This window comes from Perognathus longimembris, chromosome 10, assembly GCF_023159225.1.
Source record: "Perognathus longimembris pacificus isolate PPM17 chromosome 10, ASM2315922v1, whole genome shotgun sequence".
Classification (NCBI taxonomy): Eukaryota; Metazoa; Chordata; class Mammalia; order Rodentia; family Heteromyidae; genus Perognathus; species Perognathus longimembris.
Genome location: NC_063170.1, coordinates 26041121 through 26063996, shown reverse-complemented (window position 1 = coordinate 26063996; position 22876 = coordinate 26041121). Strand labels below are relative to the sequence as shown.

The following is a 22876-nucleotide window of genomic DNA, read 5'->3' as shown; positions in this document are numbered from 1 at the left end:
GACAAGCATGACAGTTTGTTTGTTTGTTTTTTTTAATTGGTGAAAAGTGTAGAGTGTGCTCTTATATATTTTGTTTTGTTTTTGCCAATCCTGAGGCTTGAACTCAGGGCCTGAGCACTGTCCCTAGATTCTTTTTGCTCAAGGTTAGCACTCTACCATTTGAGCCACAATACCACTTCTGGCCCTTTCTGTTTATGTGGTCCTGAGGAATGGAACCCCGGGCTTCATGCATGCTAGGCAAGCACTCTAAAATGTCGAGACAGTGTGCCTTGAATACTCTTGGTGTCAATCAGATCTAAACTATCTACATTCATGGATATGAATTCCCTTAATATAGAATACTAAATAAACTACTATGATTTATGATCCAACTTTTTCTTAAAATTAAGTTGAATAAAGGAAAGACTTATCGTCCTTGTAAAAATTTAAGACATTATATAAAGGGCAGGAATGTCATGTAACTTATTAATCCCAGCCTCATCTGAGGAGGCCATAATGCTTTTTCCAGTATTTTGATGGTCCTCCATACCTTTTCCTACCAGGTGGATTGACCAGAGAACATGCATATTCTTCTATTAGGGTTTTCTTACTTAGCAATGATGTTGTAATGCATGTTTTATTTTCAGTTTGCTTTCTCTACATAACATCTTGAATTTTTTGTATAGAATTTTTGTAAGTGCTTTGTACAGTTGTGTGGTTGTGGAGTAGATCTCTTACCTATGGGAGATGTGTTTCAATATGTCAGGCGATGTCTGAACCTGTATATAATACCTACCAAACCATATACCACACATACGTACCTGTAATATAGAATGATTTATGGTAGGCACAATAAGAAATTAAGATCACAAGCCAGTTTTTCAGTCCACACCTCTTCTTAGGTCTGTGTAACTATGCCTTACTTGCTGTCACATGTTGGGATCCTTAGAGTGAGGGCTTTCTGGCTCAGCACATTGGCCACATTTGGAACACTTTCTATTCATGTCTTCTACCCACAAATTTAATGCCTTTTCCATCTTAATGCTTATCACACACTGTAGCTGTAGCTACTGCAGTTGGAAGTACAGCAGCAAACTAGCATTGGTTTCTTTTTCCCCCCTTCAGAGTTTTGGACCGAAGACAATGTTTTTATCATAGGTATGGCAATATCAGCATATGTTTTTATTTCCTTAGGCCAAGGACTTTCCACCTTTGCACTTAAAGAATGCACAGAGGGCTTTTTGAACTTACACGTCGGGGCTATGACTAAGGAAAATAAGGGCTACTTGTATGTAAGCTCTGCAACAGTGAGTCTGTGATAACCAGACTACCACGTGACTAATATATCTATTAGTAGAGTAGCTGGATAATGTTTACACCATGGGTACTCTGGCACAGGGACAGTTTACTTCTTGCTCCTCTGGCTGGAGGGTGATGATACATGAGGGCATCATGCTCCCCAAAATGCTCTATAACTTAAAAGTGTTGTTACTTGCTGTGTAATTTATGTGTGATGAGTTATTTGTGGAATTTTTCATTTAATATTTTCAAGTTGCAGTTGAGGATAGGCAACTGAAAAAGCAAAACTGCAGATGAGACTGCTTCCCCACACTTTCATTGAGCAGTTTCCTATATGAAAGTTAGGTTTTGTTTTTTTTTCCCAGTCCTGGGGCTTGAACCTTAGGGCCTGAGCTCTGTCCTTGAGTTTCTTTTGCTCAAGGCTAGCACTCTACCACTTGAGTGAGCCACAGTGCCATTTCTGGCTTTTTCTGTTTATGCAGTACTGAGGAATCGAACCCAGGGCTTCATGCACGCTAGGCAAGCACTCTACCACTAAGCCACACTCCCAGCCCCCAAAGGTTGTTTCTTGATTCACCACTGCAGTGTCCATGCTTCCTTTGTGCCACAATGCTTCCTCAAAAAGAGTGGGCATTTAAATGTTTAACAGATCCTGATGACTTGTCCTCTAGACACCCTGTGCTTCAGAGGTGGTGGAGGTGAGCTGGGTACTCAGGCAGATTTGTTGGACTTCTCTAATCTTGTAAATACTTGAGTTAAGCATATGCAGAGCGTATATCATCTTATTTTTTTCCCTCTAGTGGTACTGAGGATTGAGCTCAGGGTTTCTTGCTTGTAAGGCAGATGCTCTACCATGTGAGACATGCTGCTGCTGCTAGTGCTTGTGTGTGTGTGTGTGTGTGTGTGTGTGTGTGTGTGTGTGTGTGATATTTATTCATGTTCTGTGTTCTTTCAGAAACTTTAAGTAAAGCAATTAGATTTAAAATAACAAATTTTGCCCAGTTTTGTATTTATTGGCTGAATTGGTTGTAATGTTCTTAGATTGTGATGTTTTAACCATAGTATCACTTGAAGCCTAAACAACACATCCCCAGATTTATAGCTATACCAATCTGCTACTCTTTCTTTGCCTTGGTTATTTTCTAGGGTCTTATTTTATGCCCAGGAGGGCCTGTGCTATCCTTCTCCTTCCTACTTGGTTGAAATGAGTTTGTGAGCTTTTTTATGCCTGTGTTAGCTTTGAATCTTGATCCTCAGTCTCCCTTCTTTCTTGATCCTCAGTCTCCAGTCTTCGCCTCCTAAGTAGGTAGGATTACAGGTCTAAGCCATGGTGCTTGGCAAATATTTTCTTTCTACTGTCATAAATAGGAGGATTGTTCCTGAGCAAACCTTATGGACCCCATCTAATTGTCTTGCAGTCCCAGTGTCACTGAGCTGGGCATTGATTGGGAAATACAAAAAATGCTGAATTAGCTTAATGATACAATAATTAACAGATTGTGGTAATAGGAATAATTGTGCCAAAACATCAAACATGAAGAGAAAACTAAATTCACATATTCTGTATTTGTATGTGCATGTGCATGTGTACACGTGCTTTTGTGGCTATGCCTGTCCCTGTACTTGGCTTGAAGTAGCTGTCCTTTAGCTGACACTCTACCACTTGCCATGGCTTAAGTACATAGGTGTGCACTACTGGCACTTGGTTGTTCTATATTTTCTTTGGAGTTTTGCCCTTCATATGTGTTAAAAATGTTAGTGTGTTTAATTTTTCTTCTGTAGTTTTCAGGTTGACTAAAAGATGACAAACATTTCATTATAAAGCATCAATTGTAGAAATCTATGAATTTGTAGTGTTTGTGTTAGTGGAAAGAAATCAATTTAAAAATAGTTTTCAAGTTGTTAGGAGGGATTACTTAAGGTCTTTAACTCCAAACCAGTGGATATAGAGGGAGAAAAGGAGACAAGTATAATTTTTGTTATCATGAAATGTTTTAATGCTCTGTGTGCCTTTGCATGGCCTTTCTCATGTATTTTCGTAGTGTACACATGCAACTTTTGTGTGAGTGAATGTGTTTCCGCTATGAATATTCAGTGCTAAACATTCCCCTACTGTTTGACTCTCAGTTACTTTTTTTTCTGTTATAAATAAAGCTGTAGAAACCAAGTGTTTACTTTTTAGCTAGTATCTCCATCTGTGTTGCCCAAAATAAGATCACTGGGGTTCTTATTGTATGATGCTAGAAAGACTGAGCGGGTTAGCAGTGAATGAGGGAAATCTAGCATTTAAGGTTCCTTGCCCTTTTTCTCCTCTCACATAGGTTAGATTAGTTTTTACTTAGGTCTTGGTATGGTGATCATGGGATTTTTGCCTTTTGTGGTGTGTATGTACATGTGCGTATATTGTGCTGTGCTATCATACTTTGAAGTTTCATTAGTGTGTTTTTTGATATGCTAATTATTTATTTGAAGGTGAAGTAATAGTGTAATTGAAACCAATAAATTAGAAAATTATGTTTGTCCATGGCTAGATGGTACCATGCAGACGAATTAGGTAAAGTGGGAATGTAGCTCAGTGGTAGAGTATTTGCCTAGTGTGCATGAGGCCCCGGGATCCAACCTGAACCTGGGAAAACAATAAAAGTGAGGGACTTAGCACTCCAGAAATGGGCTACTGTGACTTCTAGTGGAGAAGAAATGACCATAACAGGAAATTAATGGCCAAAAGACCTTTTGGGTTGTGTGGATTCTTTTTTGCTTTTGAGACAGGCTTTTACTTTGTATGCAGGCTAGGTTGGCTTTGAACTTTTGAACCTCTTGCCTCTACTTCTACTTCTGTTTCCCTCCCTCAATGCTGGTGTTATAGGTGTCTACTATCACACTCAGCTTTATGTGGATCCTTGAAAATTATCCTGTGAAAACCAGTAGTAACTAGGAGAAAGCTGAGATAGACAGATAGAGATTCATGAATTTTCTAGTGACTTGCGGAGAAGCTGTTGGGCATCTGCTATTTGATTGTTCTTGCATTAGAGTTCTTCATGCCACAATAAGTGGTCACCCTGGAATTCTTCATTCTCTAATATAGAGAGTATAAATATTCTCAGTATTCATAAAGGAGAGCAATCTGCCTATTAAATCAAATGCTACGTTGTAAGTAATCCTCCCCTTAATTCACAGGCTTTTTTTTGTATGTGTGTGCTGGTACTGGGGTTCAAACTTGGTCTGGGCATTGTTGGCCTTTTTTTCTGCTCAAGGCAGTTCTCTACCACTTGAGCCACACCTCCATTCCAGCCTTTGCTGGCTATTTGGACTCAAGGACTTTCCTGCCCAGGTTGGCTTTGAATTGTGATCTTCAGATCTCAACCTCTTGAATAACTACGATTATGGGCATAAACTACTGGCCAGGCCTCTTTTTATTTATGGATTCTGCTCTGCAGTCTCTTTGTCTTCCTACCCTACTTAGTGTAGCACACGAGGTAGAGTTCAAGTACAGTCTGTAGCAACATGACAGCTTGTCCTGCCTTTCTTTGTATTTGTTTTTTTTTTAATTTTTATTTAATTTATTTATTAATTGAATACATTTTTTTGGATAGGGTTGTATTTGGTTTTTGTTTGTTTGTTTTTGCCAGTCCTGGGGCTTGAACTCAGGGCCTGAGCACTGTCCCTGGCTTCTTTTTGCTCAAGGCTAGCACTCTGCCACTTGAGACACAGCGCCACTTCTGGCCTTTTTTTTTTTTTTTTGTAAATATGTGGTGCTGAGGAATCAAACCCAGGGCTTCATGTATACGAGGCAAGCACTCTTGCCACTAGGCCATATTCCTAGCCCTGTATTTGGTTTTATACAGGTTCACTGTGTACCTCAGGCTAGACTTGAGCTCATAGTTTTTATGCCTCAGTCTCTGAAGGCCGAGATTACAGGCCTATGCTACCACACCTGGCTTTAAAAATACATTGAGATATAATTCACTCATTCCAGTGGATTAAAATATACTTACACAGTTTACAGCCATAAGCAAACAAGTTTTGGGATCTTTTTTTCACTTCCAAATGAAACTGATAAAATTTCCTCCTCAGTTTCCCCCAAGCCCTAGCCCTAGGCACCTACCAATCTACTTCTGTCTCCGTGGGTTTGTTTGTTCTGGACACTTCATGTTAATGGGGTTGTCTGCTTAGAATAATGTTTTCAAGGTTCATCTGTGTTGTAGCATGTACCAGTATTTCATCCTCTGTGTAGTTGAATATTATTCCATTATGTGGATATAATGTTTCATTTATCCATATATTGGTTGATCAACATTTAGATTATTTTCAGTTTTTGAATTATAAATTATTGGCTATGAACATCCATGTTCAAATGCTCATGTGAGCTTACATTTTTAGTTCTCTGGATAGATAAGTAGTAGCAATGTCCCCTTCTGGTTTTCAGTACCATTTTCAGCCCTGTATGCTCTCATACTTCCTGTGCCTCCACAGACATAGTATGTAGGCTTAACTATAAGAAAAAGACCCAAGCACATCATCTCTGTGTGTGTGTAGGTGTGTGTGTGTGTAGGTGTGTCTGTATGAGAGAGAGAGAGAAGAGAAGAGACAGACTCAGCCAAGCAGGCAGACATGCAGACCCAAGGAGTGACCGTAGGCTTATTTCCACTTGGATATCTATATGTAAAGTCTAGGTGTGACAGTAGTGAGCACCAAGGTACAGTCAAGATTCCTAGTTTCTGGAGAAATTTTTGCATTTTATTAAGGACAGTCTTCAGTTACCTGTAGTAAATGACTGAATCAGTCATGTTACATTACTAGCCCACCCTGAGTTTACTGCAGCTTTTATACATTACTTCTGGTGGGAATTAATGTTTATTTTACTTTCAGATTTAGAGGCAAGTAAAAAATTGTTTTAATAATTTTGATTGAAAGAAGGGAAAGATGGCGCCGATAGAATAGGGAGGCACCCCGACTCGCTCCAACGGCATAGTGAGCTGGGAACTCCAACACCCAACACCCCATCAAGAACCCAGCAAAACCAGCAGCCAGAAGCAGTGGAGAAACGCAGGAAAACAAAAAGGAGCAAAAAAGAAGAACCGAAAACCTACACGGAGCCGGAGATTCACCGGGGCACCCTCCCCCCACCAGCCGACCCTGGCCCAAACAGGGTCAGGCTGGGAAAGGGGAACCCGGCGATCGGCAGACAGGCTGCCAGGAGCGCAGAATTCATATAGCGGGAGACCCCACGGACACAAGGCAGGGTGCAGACCAAGACACACACCGGCAGCAACGAGAAGTTCGGGTCCACACCGGGTCCGGACAAAGGAACCCAGCACGGCAGAAATCGGGAACCAGGGAAGCCACCACGACACATAGCCAACCCCCGGAGGGTCAACGGCTGCGCGGACACACACACAAAGCAGCAAAAGTGAGTGCCCTCCCTCCCCCACCCTCACCCCTGAGGGAACAAAGAACCCCAAATCAGGCGGGAAGCTCCCTTCGGGCGCTGGGAAGTCAGTTTAGCAGGGGAAGGGCGGAGCAGCCCCAAGGCCCCACAGGTTCCTGAACTGGCAGAACCGGCCCCGCCCCCTTCCCAACAGGGGCCGGGAGACGGCCAGTTGTGCAAACCCCACCCGAGGCGTCTGGACCTCGCAGACTCTTACAACTAAAACCACAGGCGTTGGTGGGCAATACCAGCCCAGCAGGGTCACCTGAGCCTGATCACATCCCCCACTCACAGCAGAGGTGAGGACTGAAGGTGTCAAGCCACACCCGGACAGTCGATCCCACTGGACCCCACACATACCGCCCCCCCCCCCCAACGGACTCGTGGGAGGGCACAAGCACAACCCAACAACCCAGGACTTGGTCTGGGAGGCATATCCCGCCGAAGTGCCTGTTGCAGTGGACGCACAGCGCACAGGAGGGCGGGGCCCCCGGTGACAGCGCCCGCTCTGGTAGGCGTACCCTGCACTGGTGGGCGGAGCCACAGCAGCAGCACCTGCTGCCGTAGACACGCCTACACAGGAGAGAGGGAAGAACCAAACCTGAGAAGCCATCCAGATCTCCAGATGCGCAAATCACAAAGAAACATAACTCAGTTCATCAAAGGGCAAGCCAACTCGCCAGCTCCAAAAAGCAGCACGACTGAAGAGGAGATGGAGAATAAAAAAGCAAATGAGGCCATGTTAACAGGAATGATCGAAAGCGTCAGAAATGAAATCAGAAAACAATTCCAGGAATTTAGAGCGGAAATCTGGAAGGACACCCAGGAAGCCAAGAAAGAAATGGAAGCAAAACTGGATACAATGCAAGCCTACTTTAAAGAAATGGAAGCAAAAATGGATACAATGCAAGCTGCCTTTAAAGAAAATCTCCACATCCTGAGAATTGAAATGCATGAAAAAATAGATTTAAAATACAACTCTTTAAAGGAAGAAATCTCCACGATCAGAGCTGATATGACAACCATAAATAGCTCTCTGACATCCATAAACTCCGCAATTGAAACCATAACACAAAGAGTAGACCACATAGAATCCAGAATCTCTCGCCTGGACGATGAAGCAGCTGACAACAACCAGAAAATGACCACACTCCAAGAAAAGGTGAAGCTTCAGGGAAGACTAATCCAGGAACTAATGGACAAAGAAAAGAGATATAATCTGCGCATAATTGGAATAGAAGAAGGAGCCGAATATCAGAGCAGAGGGCTTAATCATGTTCTCAATAAAGTTATTGCAGAAAACTTCCCCAATCTCACAGGGGACCCCATCCAGGTAACCGAAGCCTATAGGACACCTGGCAGGCCAGACCCCAGGAAAGCCACCCCAAGGCACATAATATTCAAGACTACAGACCTCAAGATTAAAGAGCAAATTCTGAATTCAGCCAAAGCGAAGAAGGAAACTTTTTTCAATGGGAAGAGGATTCGAATAACATCCGACTTATCCACACAAACTTACCAAGCTCGAAGTGAGTGGAAGAACACCATCCAAGTATTCCAGAATAACAATTTACAACCTCGGATCAAATATCCAGCGAAATTGGAGTTCACATTCGAAGGGAGAACCAGATCTTTCCACACCAAAGAGGAGTTAAAGGAGTATGTGAATAAAAAACCAGCCCTACAGCGAATATTAAGAGGGGATCCCCACCCAACAGAGATTGTAAAAGACACACAGACAGAATCAGAAAGAAACTTCAATAGCCAAAGTACAGCAGAAACACAAGCTCACTAAAGACAAGAAAAAAAAAAAAAAAGAAGAAGAAAAAACAGCCCACCAAGAAAATGGAAGGAGAAAAAACACCCTTATCCTTGATCTCTTTAAATATAAATGGCTTAAACTCCCCGATTAAGAGGAGCAGACTGGCAGAATGGATTCGCAAACAAAAAGTTGACATCTGCTGTCTACAAGAGACCCACCTTACAGCAAGGGACAAAAACAGGCTTCGAGTGAAAGGATGGAGCAAGATCTACCAAGCATTCATATTCGTAAAATCAGGGACTCCACAGGAAAAATTATAACAAGTACACACGATATTCAAACAATCATAAGGAGCTATTTCCAAAACCTCTAATCAGCAAAAAACAATTTTACAGAAATGGATCAATTCTTAGAGAAGTACAAACTACGCAAACTGAACCAAGAAGAAATAAATCAACTAAATAAACCAATAACTTATGGTGAGATACAGGAGGTAATCAAGAACCTCCCTACTAAGAAAAGCCCAGGCCCAGATGGATTCACCAACGAATTCTACAAAACCTTTAGTGAGGAGCTAATTCCAATACTCCTCAAACTCTTCCGCAAAATAGAAACGGAGGGAGAAATCCCAAACTCATTCTACGAAGCTAATATCATACTCATTCCCAAACCAGGCAAAGATCCAACAAAAAAAGAGAACTACAGACCAATATCACTGATGAACACAGATGCAAAGCTCCTCAATAAAATATTAGCTAATAGGATCCAGAAACTGATCAAGAATATCATACATCATGACCAAGTAGGCTTCATCCTTCAGTCACAAGGATGGTTCAACATCCGTAAATCAATCAACGTAATTCACCACATAAACAGAACTAAAATCAAGAATCACATTGTTATCTCAATCGATGCCCAAAAAGCCTTTGACAAAATACAACATCCATACCTATTGAAAGCTTTGGAGAGAACAGGAATAGATGGAACATTCCTCAAAACAATAAAAGCCATATACAACAGACCAACTGCTAATATCATATTAAATGGAGAGAAACTTAAATCATTCCCCCTAAACTCAGGAACAAGACAAGGATGCCCACTCTCCCCACTTCTGTTCAACATAGTGCTGGAATCCCTAGCCATAGCAATAAGGCAAGAGGAAGACATCAAAGGGATCCACATCGGCAAGGAAGAAATCAAGTTATCCCTATTCGCAGACGACATGATCTTATATCTGAAGGACCCAAAAAACTCAGTACCCAAACTCCTACACCTAATAAACCAATTTGGCAAAGTAGCAGGATACAAAATCAACCCACAAAAGTCAGCAGCTTTTCTGTACACCAGCAATAGACAAACAGAAAAGGAAATTATGGAAACAATTCCATTTACAGTAGCCAAAAAAAGAATAAAGTACCTAGGGATCAACTTAACCAAGGACGTGACGGACCTATTTAATGAAAACTACAAAAATCTAATAAGGGAAATCAAAGAAGACACAAGGAGATGGAAAGACCTCCCATGTTCATGGGTAGGCAGAATCAATATAGTGAAAATGGCCATATTACCCAAATTGTTATACAAATTCAATGCAATACCTATCAAAATCCCAGCCACATTCTTCACTGAAATAGAGAAACCAATCCATAAATTCATATGGAACGGCAAAAAACCTAGAATAGCCAAAGCAATTCTAGGCAAAAAAAGCAGTGCAGGAGGTATCACAATACCTGACTTCAAGCTCTACTACAAGGCCATCATAACAAAAACAGCATGGTATTGGTATAAAAACAGATCGGAAGACCAATGGATTAGAACTGAAGACCCAGAAATAAAACCGCACTCTTACAGCCAACTGATATTCGACAAAGGAGCTAAAGACATACAATGGAATAAACATAGCCTCTTCAACTACTGGTGCTGGGAGAACTGGGCAGCCATATGCAGAAAACTCAAAGTAGACCCAAGCCTATCACCATGCACCAAGATCAACTCAAAATGGATCAAGGACCTCAACATCAGACCTGAATCCTTGAAACTACTGAAGGACAGAGTAGGAAAGACACTAGAACTTATAGGCACAGGAAGGAACTTCCTGAATAGAGTCCCAGGGGCACAACAAATAGGGGAAAGACTCAACAAATGGGACTACTACAAATTAAAAAGTTTCTGCACAGCTAAGGACATAGCCACCAAAATAGAAAGACAGCCAACGATATGGGAAAGGATATTTACCAGCACAGCAACAGACAAAGGCCTGATATCTGTCATCTACAGAGAACTCAAAAAACTAAGCCCCTCCAAGCCCAAAAAACCTATTAGGAAATGGGCAAAAGAGCTAAAGAGAGACTTCACAAGAGAAGATATAAAAATGGCAAAGAAACATATGAGGAAATGCTCAACATCCCTGCTAGTAAAGGAAATGCAAATAAAAACAACCCTGAGATACCACCTCACCCCAGTTAGAATGGCCTATACTCTGAACTCAGGAAACAACAAATGCTGGAGGGGCTGTGGGGAAAGAGGAACCCTTCTCCATTGTTGGTGGGAGTGCAAATTAGTACAACCACTTTGGAGAACAGTATGGAGGTTTCTCAAAAAGCTCAATGTAGACCTGCCCTATGACCCAGCCATACCACTCCTAGGCATCTATCCTAAACAGCAAAATCCAAGATATCAAAAAGGCATTTGTACTTCCATGTTTATCGCGGCACAATTCACAATAGCTAAAATATGGAAACAACCCAGATGCCCCTCCACAGACGAATGGATCCAAAAAATATGGTACTTATACACAATGGAATACTACATAGCGATTAGGAATGGTGAAATACTGTTATTCGCAGGGAAATGGTCAGAACTCGAACAAATAATGTTGAGTGAGACAAGCCTAGAACACAGAAAACAAAGGGGCATGATCTCCCTGATATATGACTGTTAACAAAGGGAGACGGAGAGACAGTAGAGACCAAGTCTGTGAATACTGTATATGTTCTTGATACATTGTATATTGCATATATGTCAACCTAACCTAGACAAGGGATAGAAAAACAGGTCGTAAGATATCATAAGAAATGTACACACTGCCCTACTATGTAACTGCACCCTCTTTGCACAACACCTTGTAAAAAAATTTATGTCCAATTAATAAAAATAAATAAAAAAATTTTTGATTGAAGAGTGAGGAAGGACTGCTGATGAATGTGATTGACAGGCAGCTCTGTCCATCTCCTATCCTGGGTGGGAGGAAGGCAGGGAGGGTTGTCCAAGATTCTCTAGATGTGTTGGTGCAGGAATGATGGATTCTGAAACATTGCCCTGTGTCGGTGAGCTGTGTACAATGGCTTCGGGAAGTTTTAATTCCTGATTATTTAAACTGATTTCGTCATTACAATTTTGTGTGTGCATGTGTGCAAGCACTAGTAGTAGGACTTGAACTCATGTTCTTATGGTCTCAGCTTTCTTGATCATGGACTCTTCCACTTGAGCCATGCCTCCAGTCTAGCCTTTTGCTGATTAATTGGAAATAGAGTGTCTACTGGCTTCAAATTGAGATTCCCCCATGTCTCAGCCTCCTGAGTAGATTACAGGTGTGAGCCAAGTACCACCAGCCCAAATTTTCTTTTTCTTGAATATTTGGATCTTGGTAAGGAGACAGCAATGTATTGAACTTCTCAGATCCTACTAAATTTCACAACTATGAATTCTTCTTCCTTTTTTCCTCCTCTGCTGTTTTTTTCATGTAGGCTTGCACATTCTTATTACATTCCTACTCTCACCCCTCCTTTCTGTCCCTGTTTATCTGCTGTGACTCATGTTAATGAACATTTATGTATGTGGTTTCATTCATTCTTTTTTCCCTTCAGGTTATAGAAACCTGAACTCAGGTTTCTATATATATAGCCCAGGCTAGTTGTTCACTTTTTTTCTTTTTCTTTTTCTTTTTTTGACAGTCCTAGGGCTTGAATTCTGGGCCTGAGCACTGTCCCTGGCTTCATTTTTGCTCAAGGCTAGCACTCTACCACTTGAGCCACAGCTCCACTTCTGGCTTTTTCTGTCTATGTGGTGCTGAGGAATCAACCCAGGGCTTCATGTATGCAAGGCAAGCACTCTACCACTAGGCCATACTCCCAGCCCTCTTAGTTTTAATTTTTTTTATTTTAATTTTTTGCCAATCCTAGGGCTTGAACATGGGGCCTGGGCACTGTCCCTGTACCTAAGGCTAGCTTTCTACCACTTGAGCCACACTCCCCTTTTGGTTCTAAGTGCTATTTTCAGCCCTGTATGCTCTCATATTTCCTGTGCCTCCACAACTGCACTTCTGGCTTTTTGGCATTTTAATTGGAGATAAGAGTCTCATGGACATTCCTGCCTGTGCTGACTTTGAACTATGATTCTCAGATCTTAGCCTCCTGAATAGTTAGTATTACAGGAGTGACCCACTGGTGCCCAGCTTTGTCAAATTTTGCTCATGTTTTCTGGGCAGTTGGAGTCCTATTCAGAAAATAATTACCTGTACTTACAACTACCAGAGTTTTCTCTATAGCACATTCAAAATTTTAGGTCTAATTTTGAGCTCTTTGATCTAGCTGCTGTTGATTTTTGTGTAGTATGAGAGATGGAGGTCCAGTTTGTTTCCTCAAGGAGGATACCCAGTTTTGCTAGCACCATTGTTGACTAGGCTATCTTTTTTCCACTTTTGTCAAAAATTCATGGCTTATAGCTGTGTGGTTTTATTACTGGGTCTTCTATATGTTCCATTTGTTGTTGGATTTGTTTTTGTGCCAGTTATCAGGCTGTTTTTATTCCTATGCCTCTATAGTCTAATTTATAGTCTAATTTAAAGTCTGCTATTGTGATATCTCTAGTAGTTTTCTTTTTACTTAGACTTGCTTTGCTATTTGAAGTCTTTTATGCCTGTGTATGAGCTTTTAAATTGATTCCTATAATTCTGTGAGGAATGATACTAGGATTTAATTTTTTATTGTTATTATAAAGGTGACATACAGAGGGGTTACAGTTACATAAGTTGGGTAATAAGTGCATTTCTCTCCCAGTTTTTCCCTCCCATTCTATATTCACAAGTTGTATAGTTCATTTTCATCATAGTGTCCAGTGAGTACACGTTGCTGCATTTGTTCACCCTTTGTCCCTCTATTTCTGTGCTTTTGCTTATACTCCCAAAGACTTATAAAAGAACAAACAGAACAAAAAGGAAAGAAAATAAAAACAGTCAAAAAGAAAATAACCTCTTGTTTTCAATTCCTGGAATTCAGTTAGCTAAATATTATTTGGTATGATCAGATACACATAGGCATTGTCTTTTTGTTCCTCTCCTAAGAGAATCCTCCTTTGGTCTCATTGTGTATAAATACACAACTAGAAACCTTGGAATGCTGGTATCACATTAACCTCAGTCCATATCTGAAGGTCTCAGAACCTGAGAAGCTAATAGTTTGGCTCTTACTCTGAAACCAAAGGTCTGAGAACTCAGGGTCATTGACAGAAGTCCTAAAGTTCAAAGGCCAGAAGTGCTCAAGGAGAGATAGACCCATGTGGTCCTCTTGGTGGTGGCTGTGTTCAAGTAAGTAGATTGGTTTCCAGGTTTGGTCCCACCATTGGTTTTTCTCTGAGTTAGGGAAATGGGTTCTTCTTCATAAATAATTATTTTGTTTGTTTATTTGTTCTGTGCTGTCCTGAAGAACTTGCACCTTTTATTTAGATGGTTTAACATTTAAAGCAATAGCTTTATATTCTCTGCCTAGCATTAATGCTTTGGTACTCGTTCATTCAGTATCTTGCCTACCCTACAGACTTCCATTTCCACATGAGGAGGTTGGATTCTGCTTTCAGATTTCTAGATAAATTAAAACCTTTGTCCAATATTAACCATGGGAGGTAACAAAAGATGTAACGAATAGAGTCAAGCTTCCTGTGTATGTAGACATGACTTCTATCAAGCTATCTTGCATCACAAAGTTCACTGTCCTGTTTAATAATCAGTAGTATAGATTTGAGTCATCAAAACTATGCCAAAGTTATCAACAGCCACCTTTATCTAGGGACAGGCCACATCACTGAGTTGCAAATATAATATCAGAAGAGAAAACAAGTGCATCCTGCCATGGAACTAAATGCCCCCACCACAGCTTCTCAGTAGAGAAGGACTGAAACTACGGTACAGTTTATCATACAACAAATCCCATTTCTGTCCCCTGAATTTCCCCTAATTTTATTCATTAGAAGGGGATTTAAAAAAAACTTAAAGGGTACTTTATAGCAACATTCCACTTTCCTATGAAATACTCAGCATCTTAAATATTATGTACACTTTTATTTCTTGTAGTGAGTAGATACCAGCTTCACAGTTTGTGGGACTGGGGAGGGAAAAGAAAAAAATCATTCAAAAAACTTATATTTTTGCCATTTTAATGTATCTATTTTATTTTTTATTCTAATTTTTGTTGTCAAGGTGATGTACAGAGGAGTTACAGTTACATACATAAGGTAGTGAGTACATTTCTTGTCAAACTTGTTACCTCCTCCTTTTTTCTCTCCCATCGCAACTATTGTAGAAAATGTCTTTTGGCAGAATAACAAGGATCCAAGTTCAAAAGAAGAGTGAGGTCAGTTGGTTTCTTTGTGGTCTCTGCAAACTTTCCATGGCTTCTGCGTTAGACTCAGTCACCATTCCTGAGAGGAGATGGGCAGGGGCTCTGGCTCCAGCTCCTCGGGCTTGTCAGCACCTGCTTTCTTATTGCTGCAGCAAGGCTTGAATAGATGGGTGTCAATGAGGACTTCCCAAAATGGCCTTTATAGATAATCCCACAACATACTTTGTCTTTTCCAATATGTAAGGTCTAAAAAGGGAAAAAAAAAAACCAACCACAAAAAACTGGTCCTGTTATAGCCAGAAGCCATCTTTGTATCTGAGCTATCCTCTGATTGGTTACTTTAACAAGGAAACTGAGCTGGGGAGGCACTTGAAGTGGTACTGTGAGCATCAGATTAGTGACTATAACAATGAACTTCTTTTTAAAAATATTTCCCCCTCTTGTCCCTAACCCACAAGTCACATAGTTCAGTTTTTATATTGTATACATTGAATACAATGATGTTTGCTCGCCTGTTCTTCCTCCATTCCTGTGTGCTACCCTCTTTTCTTCTCCTTCCCCAAAGTTTAGATTTCCTAGTAACTTTTTCTTTTATTATGGATGTTTAAATCAGAGGATAAGTAAGAGCTCTTTGAAAAATATGAAGTGCTCTTCAGAAACTAGAGTTTCCCAAAGCCCAGATAAGGAGTAAAGAAGGAACTCTTGTCACTTCATTCAACTTTCAAAGCACCAGAGCTATAAACTCTTTTCTTTTGGAAAAACATTTCAGATCTCAGTGAGGTTATATTGAGCTGCATAGAGGCTGAGAGAGTGGGAAGTAAGTCAGAATGAGCTGCTAGCAGAGCCCAAGTTTAGACTCCAAGCTGAGTGATGCTGGACAGTTTGCACATGCATGGTGATGGCCCTGAGCTATGAAAACCAAATGAGGGCTTTACTGTATCTGCTGCAGTAATGTGGCATATTTTTATCATTAACATTTTAGCATGTAGAGAAGAAAGTTATCAAAAATATGAAAAATTGGCAGTCATCTAGTAGATATCTTACTTTGTACATAGGTCTCGGACTCTTCAGGGACAAGGCACCTTTGGCGATGTCTTTACAAGATTGATGAATAAGTATCATTGTGGTAAAGTGCTGTGTGGCCTATTATTGGAATAGTTTACCACTCCATGACTTATTTGGAGTAGAAGAAATAGTGTAGAACTTAATACTTGTTGCATTAGATGTGCTTGCTAATGACTTCTGTAGATAGCAGATTTTAAGAAAAGTGGATAAAAAGCACTAATGAATCTAAGAAGATAGATTTGGTCTGATTTAACATGAACCAGGACACAATACAGATTTTTTATAATTTTATAATCACAAAATAGGGGGAAAATGTTCAGTGTTTTAAATCTTACATACTTCCAGAAAATATAATGTCTCCCTGTAATCCTTGATTGGTCAGTTCAAGTATTATGTAGATTGTTACTTTATTATGTTTGCTATCATAGGCTATGTGTGTCAAGCAGGAGACTCAGGAAAACTCTGCTGGGGCAGCTCATAGGACCTGGGCTATAACTAAGGAGATGCTGCACCAACTAGGACTGCCTCATGGCTGTTTCTGTGGAGAATTGCCTGCTGATTTTGTTGTATACCCTCACCAAGGTCCTGTGGAGCACGTAGGAACTAGAGTATTCTTTAAAGAAAGGGATTGGGGGGTAGATTCACAAATGGGAGTTTAGCATAGGCTGTGGTGCAGACTGGAGCAGTCATTTAGAAAAAAATGGGTGCTGTATATATATATATACATACATATATATGTATATATGTACATATATACATATATATATACAGCACCCATATATATATATATATATACATATATATATATTTTTTTTTTGCCAGTCCTGGGCCTTGAACTCAGGGCCTGAGCACTGTCCCTGGCTTCTTTTTGCTCAAGGCTAGCACTCTGCCACTTGAGCCACAGCGCCACTTCTGGCCATTTTCTGTATATGTGGTGCTGGGGAATTGAACCGAGGATTTCATGTATATGAGACAAGCGCTCTTGCCACTAGGCCATGTCCCCAGCCCCTGTATATTTGTTTAACTGTAACACTTTTCCTAAGGGTTTACTATGTGTTAACAGTAAACCGGGGACTAATAAGTTACCTTTGCTTTGCTACCCTTGTTGAATCCCTACATAAACTGTTCAGGATTGTGCTTCTTGTTGTGGGATAGGGGTAACAGGCATGAGGAGAGGGAGCACTTGCCCCACCAGACCTAGTAACTGGTGATTCCAGCTCATGCTCTTTTTTAATTTTTAATTTTTGGCTAGTCCTGGGGCTTGAACTCAGGGCCTCACCACTACCCCTGGCTTCCTTTTGCTTAAGGCTAGCACTCTACTCATTGAGCCACAGGGCTACTTCGAGCTTTTTCTGTATATGTGGTGCTGAGGAATCGAACCCAGGGCTTCATGCATGCTAGACAAGCTAGCTAGACTCTACCACTAGGGGCTACATTCCCAACCCCTCATGCTCTTTTAACTATTGTGTTAATTTCAGAATAATAGTTTATTGAAATGAATTGAAACTGTACACGAGTAAGGAGAATCAAATAAAATCAACTCTCTTCACTCATGTGGAGGTTGGGGAAGGACCCTTTCTGTGGGACAGTTTTTCAACATCTTTCTGGTGCTGGGCATTTTAGGAACATTGATCAGAGCTCTTCACATCCTTTCTCCTAGGGTAGGGACTCAGCAGATTTGTTCTTAGAAACAAATTGGAGTTGAGTTCACAGATACATATACAGAGTAAAAATTGAAAGCAACTTGAATGCTCAACAGGGATTTCTGAACACAATTATAGTGCATTCATATTTAGAGTAACGAACAAGCATTAAGAAACTCAGGTTTGTCATTTCATAGGATTTGCACAGTGACTTTGATCTGACGACCTCACTGACTTTTAAAATGATAGGTACAGAAAGACAATTCTTTGCAGATATTTGGCCAAGTCACCACTGTTGGTATATGTTATTAGGGATTCTTTTTTTGGTTTATGTGTACTTAGCTTTATATCAGTTTTTTTGTTGATAGTGTAGTCAACATAGGATTACATACATTATGTTTTTGATATATGTATAAATAGATTTGTTTTTTGTAAATCAGTTTTTACTTTTTGCTTAAGCTGGAGATGGAACTGAGGGCCTTGTACTGACAAGCATTCAACCACAGGGCTATACCCTTAGCCTTTGTTTAACCTTCTAATATTCTTTAAACAATGAAGCACTTATCCAAAAGATCTCAGTAGTTCAGAATTCGAAAGTTAATTGTGACAGTCTTTCTTTAAGGTAGAAGCAGTGGTTCCCAGTTTTCATTAGAATAGTTTGAAATATGCTTTGTAAGCTTGTACTATTTAATGTGGATTATCTGTTAAGCATCTAACCACTGTCCTTATGTTTTGGACATTGGGAGCTTGATGTGTAGGTTTCAGAGGTGAGGTCCCAGTGTGGTTCCTGTGCTTCTTTACAAGTAGTTTGTATTTACAGAGCAGTGTCTATTCTCAACCTTCCACCAAAGAGAAATAAAAACTAAAGTTGTGGTATTAGAGTTATATGAGTTAAATATATTTATATTTTGTTATACTAAAGATTGTAGCAAGTTGCCCTAGAATGAACTATTTATTTATTCAAACCCAAACAAATTAGTTTAGTCTTACTTCCTCTTTTGGTATCTTTTCTGGTTATATAGAGTATTTACTTCAGCGTTTTGCTTTGATTTTAATTTATCTTTACATGTACTTACCCACTTTTCCTTTGGGGAGAAAATGTTGATGTCTACTGGAGGACATATGGGTATAAAAATCTAGTTTCTCCCATCCTCTCAAACTAGACCTACTCTTATGAGCTGCACATTGGTGGCTCACGAATGTATTAGTAGCTACTCAGGAGGCTGAGATCTGAGGATCACAGTTCGAAGCTAGCTGGGGAAAGTCCGGGAGGCTCTTATCTCCAATGAATCACAGAAAAAGCCAGAAGTGGTGCTGTGGCTCAAGTGGTAGAGCCACTAGCTTTGAGCAAAAGGAGCCCAGGGACAGTACCCAGGCCGAAAGTTCAAGCCTCAAGACTGCCCCTCTACCCCTCAAAGACCACCTCTGACCAAATGTGTGTATACTGTGATTCAAACTTAGGACCTTGTGCTCTCTGTTGGCTTTTTTTTTTTTTGCCAGTCCTGGGGCTTAGACTCGGGGCCTGAGCACTGTCCCTGGCTTCCTTTTGCTCAAGGCTAGCACTCTGCCTCTTGAGCTACAGCACCACTTCTGGCCTTTTCTATATATGTGGTGCTGAGGAATCGAACCCAGGACTTCATGTATACGAGGCAAACACTCTTGCCACTAGGCCATATCCCAGCCCCATCTGTTGGCTTTTTTTTTACTTGTAGCTGATGCTTACTTACCACTTGAGGCATGCCTCCAGTCTGGCATTTTTTGCTGGTTAATTTGTTTGGTTTTGTTTTTGTTGCTAGTCCTGGAGCTTGAGCTCAGGGCCTGAGCACTGCCCCTGACTTCTTTTTGCTCAAGGCTAGCACTCTGCCACTTGAGCCACAGCGCCACTTCCGGCTTTTTCTTTTATTTGCCAGTCCTGGGCCTTGAACTCAGGGCCTGAGCACTGTCCCTGGCTTCTTTTTGCTCAAGGCTAGCACTCTGCCACTTGAGCCACAGCGCCACTTCTGGCCGTTTTCTATATATGTGGTGCTGAGGAATCGAACCCAGGGCTTCATGTATACGAGGTGAGCACTTTCCCACTAGGCCATATTCCTAGCCCTCTTGCTGGTTAATTTGACATTAAGAGTCTCATGAAAGCCAGGCACCTGTGGCTCACGCCTATAATCTTAGCTACTCAAAAGGCTGAGATCTCAGGGTTCAGAGCCAGCCAGGGCAAAAAAGTCTGTGAGACTCTTATCTCCAATTAGCCACCAGAAAACCAGAAATAGAACTATGGTTCAAAGTGGTAGAGAGCTATCCTTGAGCAAAAAAGCTCAGGGATGGACTGGGAATATGGCTTAGTGGTAGAGTGCTTGCCTAGCATGCAAGAAGCTCTGGGTTTGATTTCTCAGTACCACATAAACAGTAAGAGCCGGAAGTAGTACTGTGGCTCAAGTGGTAGATAGAGCCCTGGCCTTGAGCAAAAGAAGCTCAGGGACAGTGCCCAGGCCCTGAGTTCAAGTCCCACAATTGACCAAAACAAAACAAAACAAAAAAGAGTCTTAGGGACTTTTCTGCCCAGATTGGCCTTCAACCACCGTCATCAGAGCTTAGCTTCCTCTGTAGCTAGGGTTATAGGCATGAACCACCAGTAACCAACTAGAACAAGTTTTTTTTTCAGAATGGAAAAGAAATTTTTTAAAGGTAAGACCTGTTGGATTGCTTAATCTGTTACATTTTAAAAGTCATCACTGTTCCAAGTAGCAAAAGCTACAACCAGTAGAAGTTGGGACATAGGCTTTTTCCTTCCTTGAAACCAATTTTGGTCTTCCAGTGTTCTGTCCTCCTGCTCTGGAGTGCAAACACCCGTTTAGAACTCCGCTGGCCTTGTTTTAGCTTTTCTCCAGGACCTACAGCCCTACAGCCCAGCCTACCTGCCACTCAGGGAAAACTTGGTAATGTCCCTTCCTCTCCTGCAGGCAGCTCTCTGCAGCTGTCCCGTCTCACTGTTGGGAAGTAATGCTGTTTTCATCCTTTCTGTCCACCATGCTGATTTCATTCTGCCCATGAGCCTACTGTGTCCTTTGGTACTGTCCAGTCCTTTCTGGTCTCTCCAGCCCCAATCCTGCCCCCCTGCTGAGGACTTTTTTGAATGTGGCCATGTTTCTGGATCTCCTTCCTTCTGCCATCATCCACTCGGCCTTCATCAAATCCTCTGCAGCCCAGCCATGCCACTCTGCATGGCTTCTTGTCTCTGTGTCCCCAGCCTAACCCTTTGCCCCTCCCCCAAACACTTGCTATTTAGTCTTTTTTTTTTTTTTTCTTTTTCCCCAGTCCTGGGGTTTGAGCTCAGCGCCTGGGCACTGTCCCTGGCTTCTTTTTTCTCCAGGCTAGCACTCTACCTCTTGAGCCACAGTGCCACTTGCGGCTTTTTCTGTTTATGTGGTGCTGAGGAATTGAACTCAGCACTCTCCCACTAAGCCAGCTCCAAGCCACATTCCCAGCCTTGCCCTTTAGTCTTAAGATGCTGTGTTTTGTGCTTGCTTTCTCCTTACCCCCTCCGAAACATTTAAATAGCTCCCATTGCCACAGGGGAAAGCTTGCATGTGCTCTCTTCTCTTGTGTCTGCTCTTTTCATCTATGTCCATAACCCAGGGTTTTGCACTTGCTAGGCAGGTACTGTATTCTACTGAGCTACATCCCTAGCTTACCCTGAATTTTTGAGCTTGTCTTCCAAAGTCTGCCTTCCCATCCAGATATGTCTTCCCTGCCCCAGCCTATGAACTTTTTTGAGGACTTTGGAAGCCTGTGTCTTGCCCACAGCACCCTCACCTACCAGCCATTCTTCTCCAAGCACCACTGGGGCTCACTCTCAGCTTGGTTTGTTAGACACTTAATTCATGAGGCAACAAAAGACAAACTGTTTTTCTCACTGAGAGGAATGGACTATGGATGATCGATGTCAATGGTGGGAAGTTGCCTGTGCCCCTTGGGTTCTGTGCCTGCGCGCACACGTATGTGTCTGTGTATCACTAGTGATCAGTAAGTGGTTCGGCACAGGATCTCTCTTTCTGTCTCTCTGTCTCTCCATTTGTACGAGGCTTGAATGCAGGGCCTACCACTGTCCTTTAGCCTTTTGTTGAAGGCTAGTACTCTAGCACTTGAACCACAGCTTCACTTTCAACTTTTTCCTGGCCAATTGGAGATAAGAATTTCATAGACTTTCCTATCCAGGCTAGCTTCAAACTGATCCTTAGATTTCAGCCTCTCCTGCCTGAGTAGCCAGGATTAGAGATGTGAGCCACCAACACCCAGCTACACAGGGAATTTCTTATTAGTTATCTTGGCTTTTTTGATTAAATTCTCCATATTTCCATTTTAGCTTAGCATTAATTATAGCATTAAAATTAAGGTAACATTCTGTGAACACAAGGTTATTATTAGCTGAAAGCTCTTGTAAGACTTAGAGGTTATTTACAGAACAGACTTATTAGCTTGGCCCTGCTCATGTTAACTTTTCTTCTTTTTTCTTTAGTCTGCATGAAGAAATCAGTGATTTTTATGAATACATGTCTCCAAGGCCAGAAGAGGAGAAGATGAGAATGGAGGTGGTGAACCGGATTGAGAGTGTGATTAAGGAGCTCTGGCCCAGCGCTGATGTAAGTACCAGCCCCGGGGGCCAGGGCTTTGGGGAAATTCTCCTGTCCTGGATGGAGGCTTGACGATAGCTGTTTCGTGCAGTGATCTTGCATGCAATGTATGTGCTTTTGTAGAATGAGGACCTAGTTAAAATTTTTAAAGGCAAACATTTTATGCAGCCTTTAGAATTAGGAGCTTATTAATTACTTATTGACTTAAATGTCTTACATGAAACATTTCTCCACTCCACCACCAAGTGCTGAATAGGAACTGTAAACTTGAACTAAATTAGGAATCATTAGTTGTCAGGTATAGTAGTCTGTTATTGCATGTGATTTATCAAAACTTTATTACTAGCCAGGTGCTGGTAGCTCTTGTCTGCAGTCCTAGCTACTCAGGAGGCTGAGATCTTAGAATATCGGTTTGAAGCCATTCTAGTCAGGAAAGTCTGTAAGACTCTTGACTCCAATTC

The 22876-nt window shown here is 41.3% G+C and overlaps 1 protein-coding gene across 3 annotated transcripts in view; it reads left to right on the top strand.

The window, feature by feature from the left end:
* The window catches only part of Tent4b (terminal nucleotidyltransferase 4B), a 63700-nt gene that overhangs the window by 18748 nt on the left and 22076 nt on the right, over positions 1-22876 (top strand). For all 3 annotated transcript variants that reach the window (XM_048355649.1, XM_048355651.1, XM_048355648.1), the window contains one exon: positions 22301-22424. In XM_048355649.1, coding sequence (XP_048211606.1) covers positions 22301-22424 — 124 coding nt within the window. The remainder of the gene's footprint in view (positions 1-22300; positions 22425-22876) is intronic.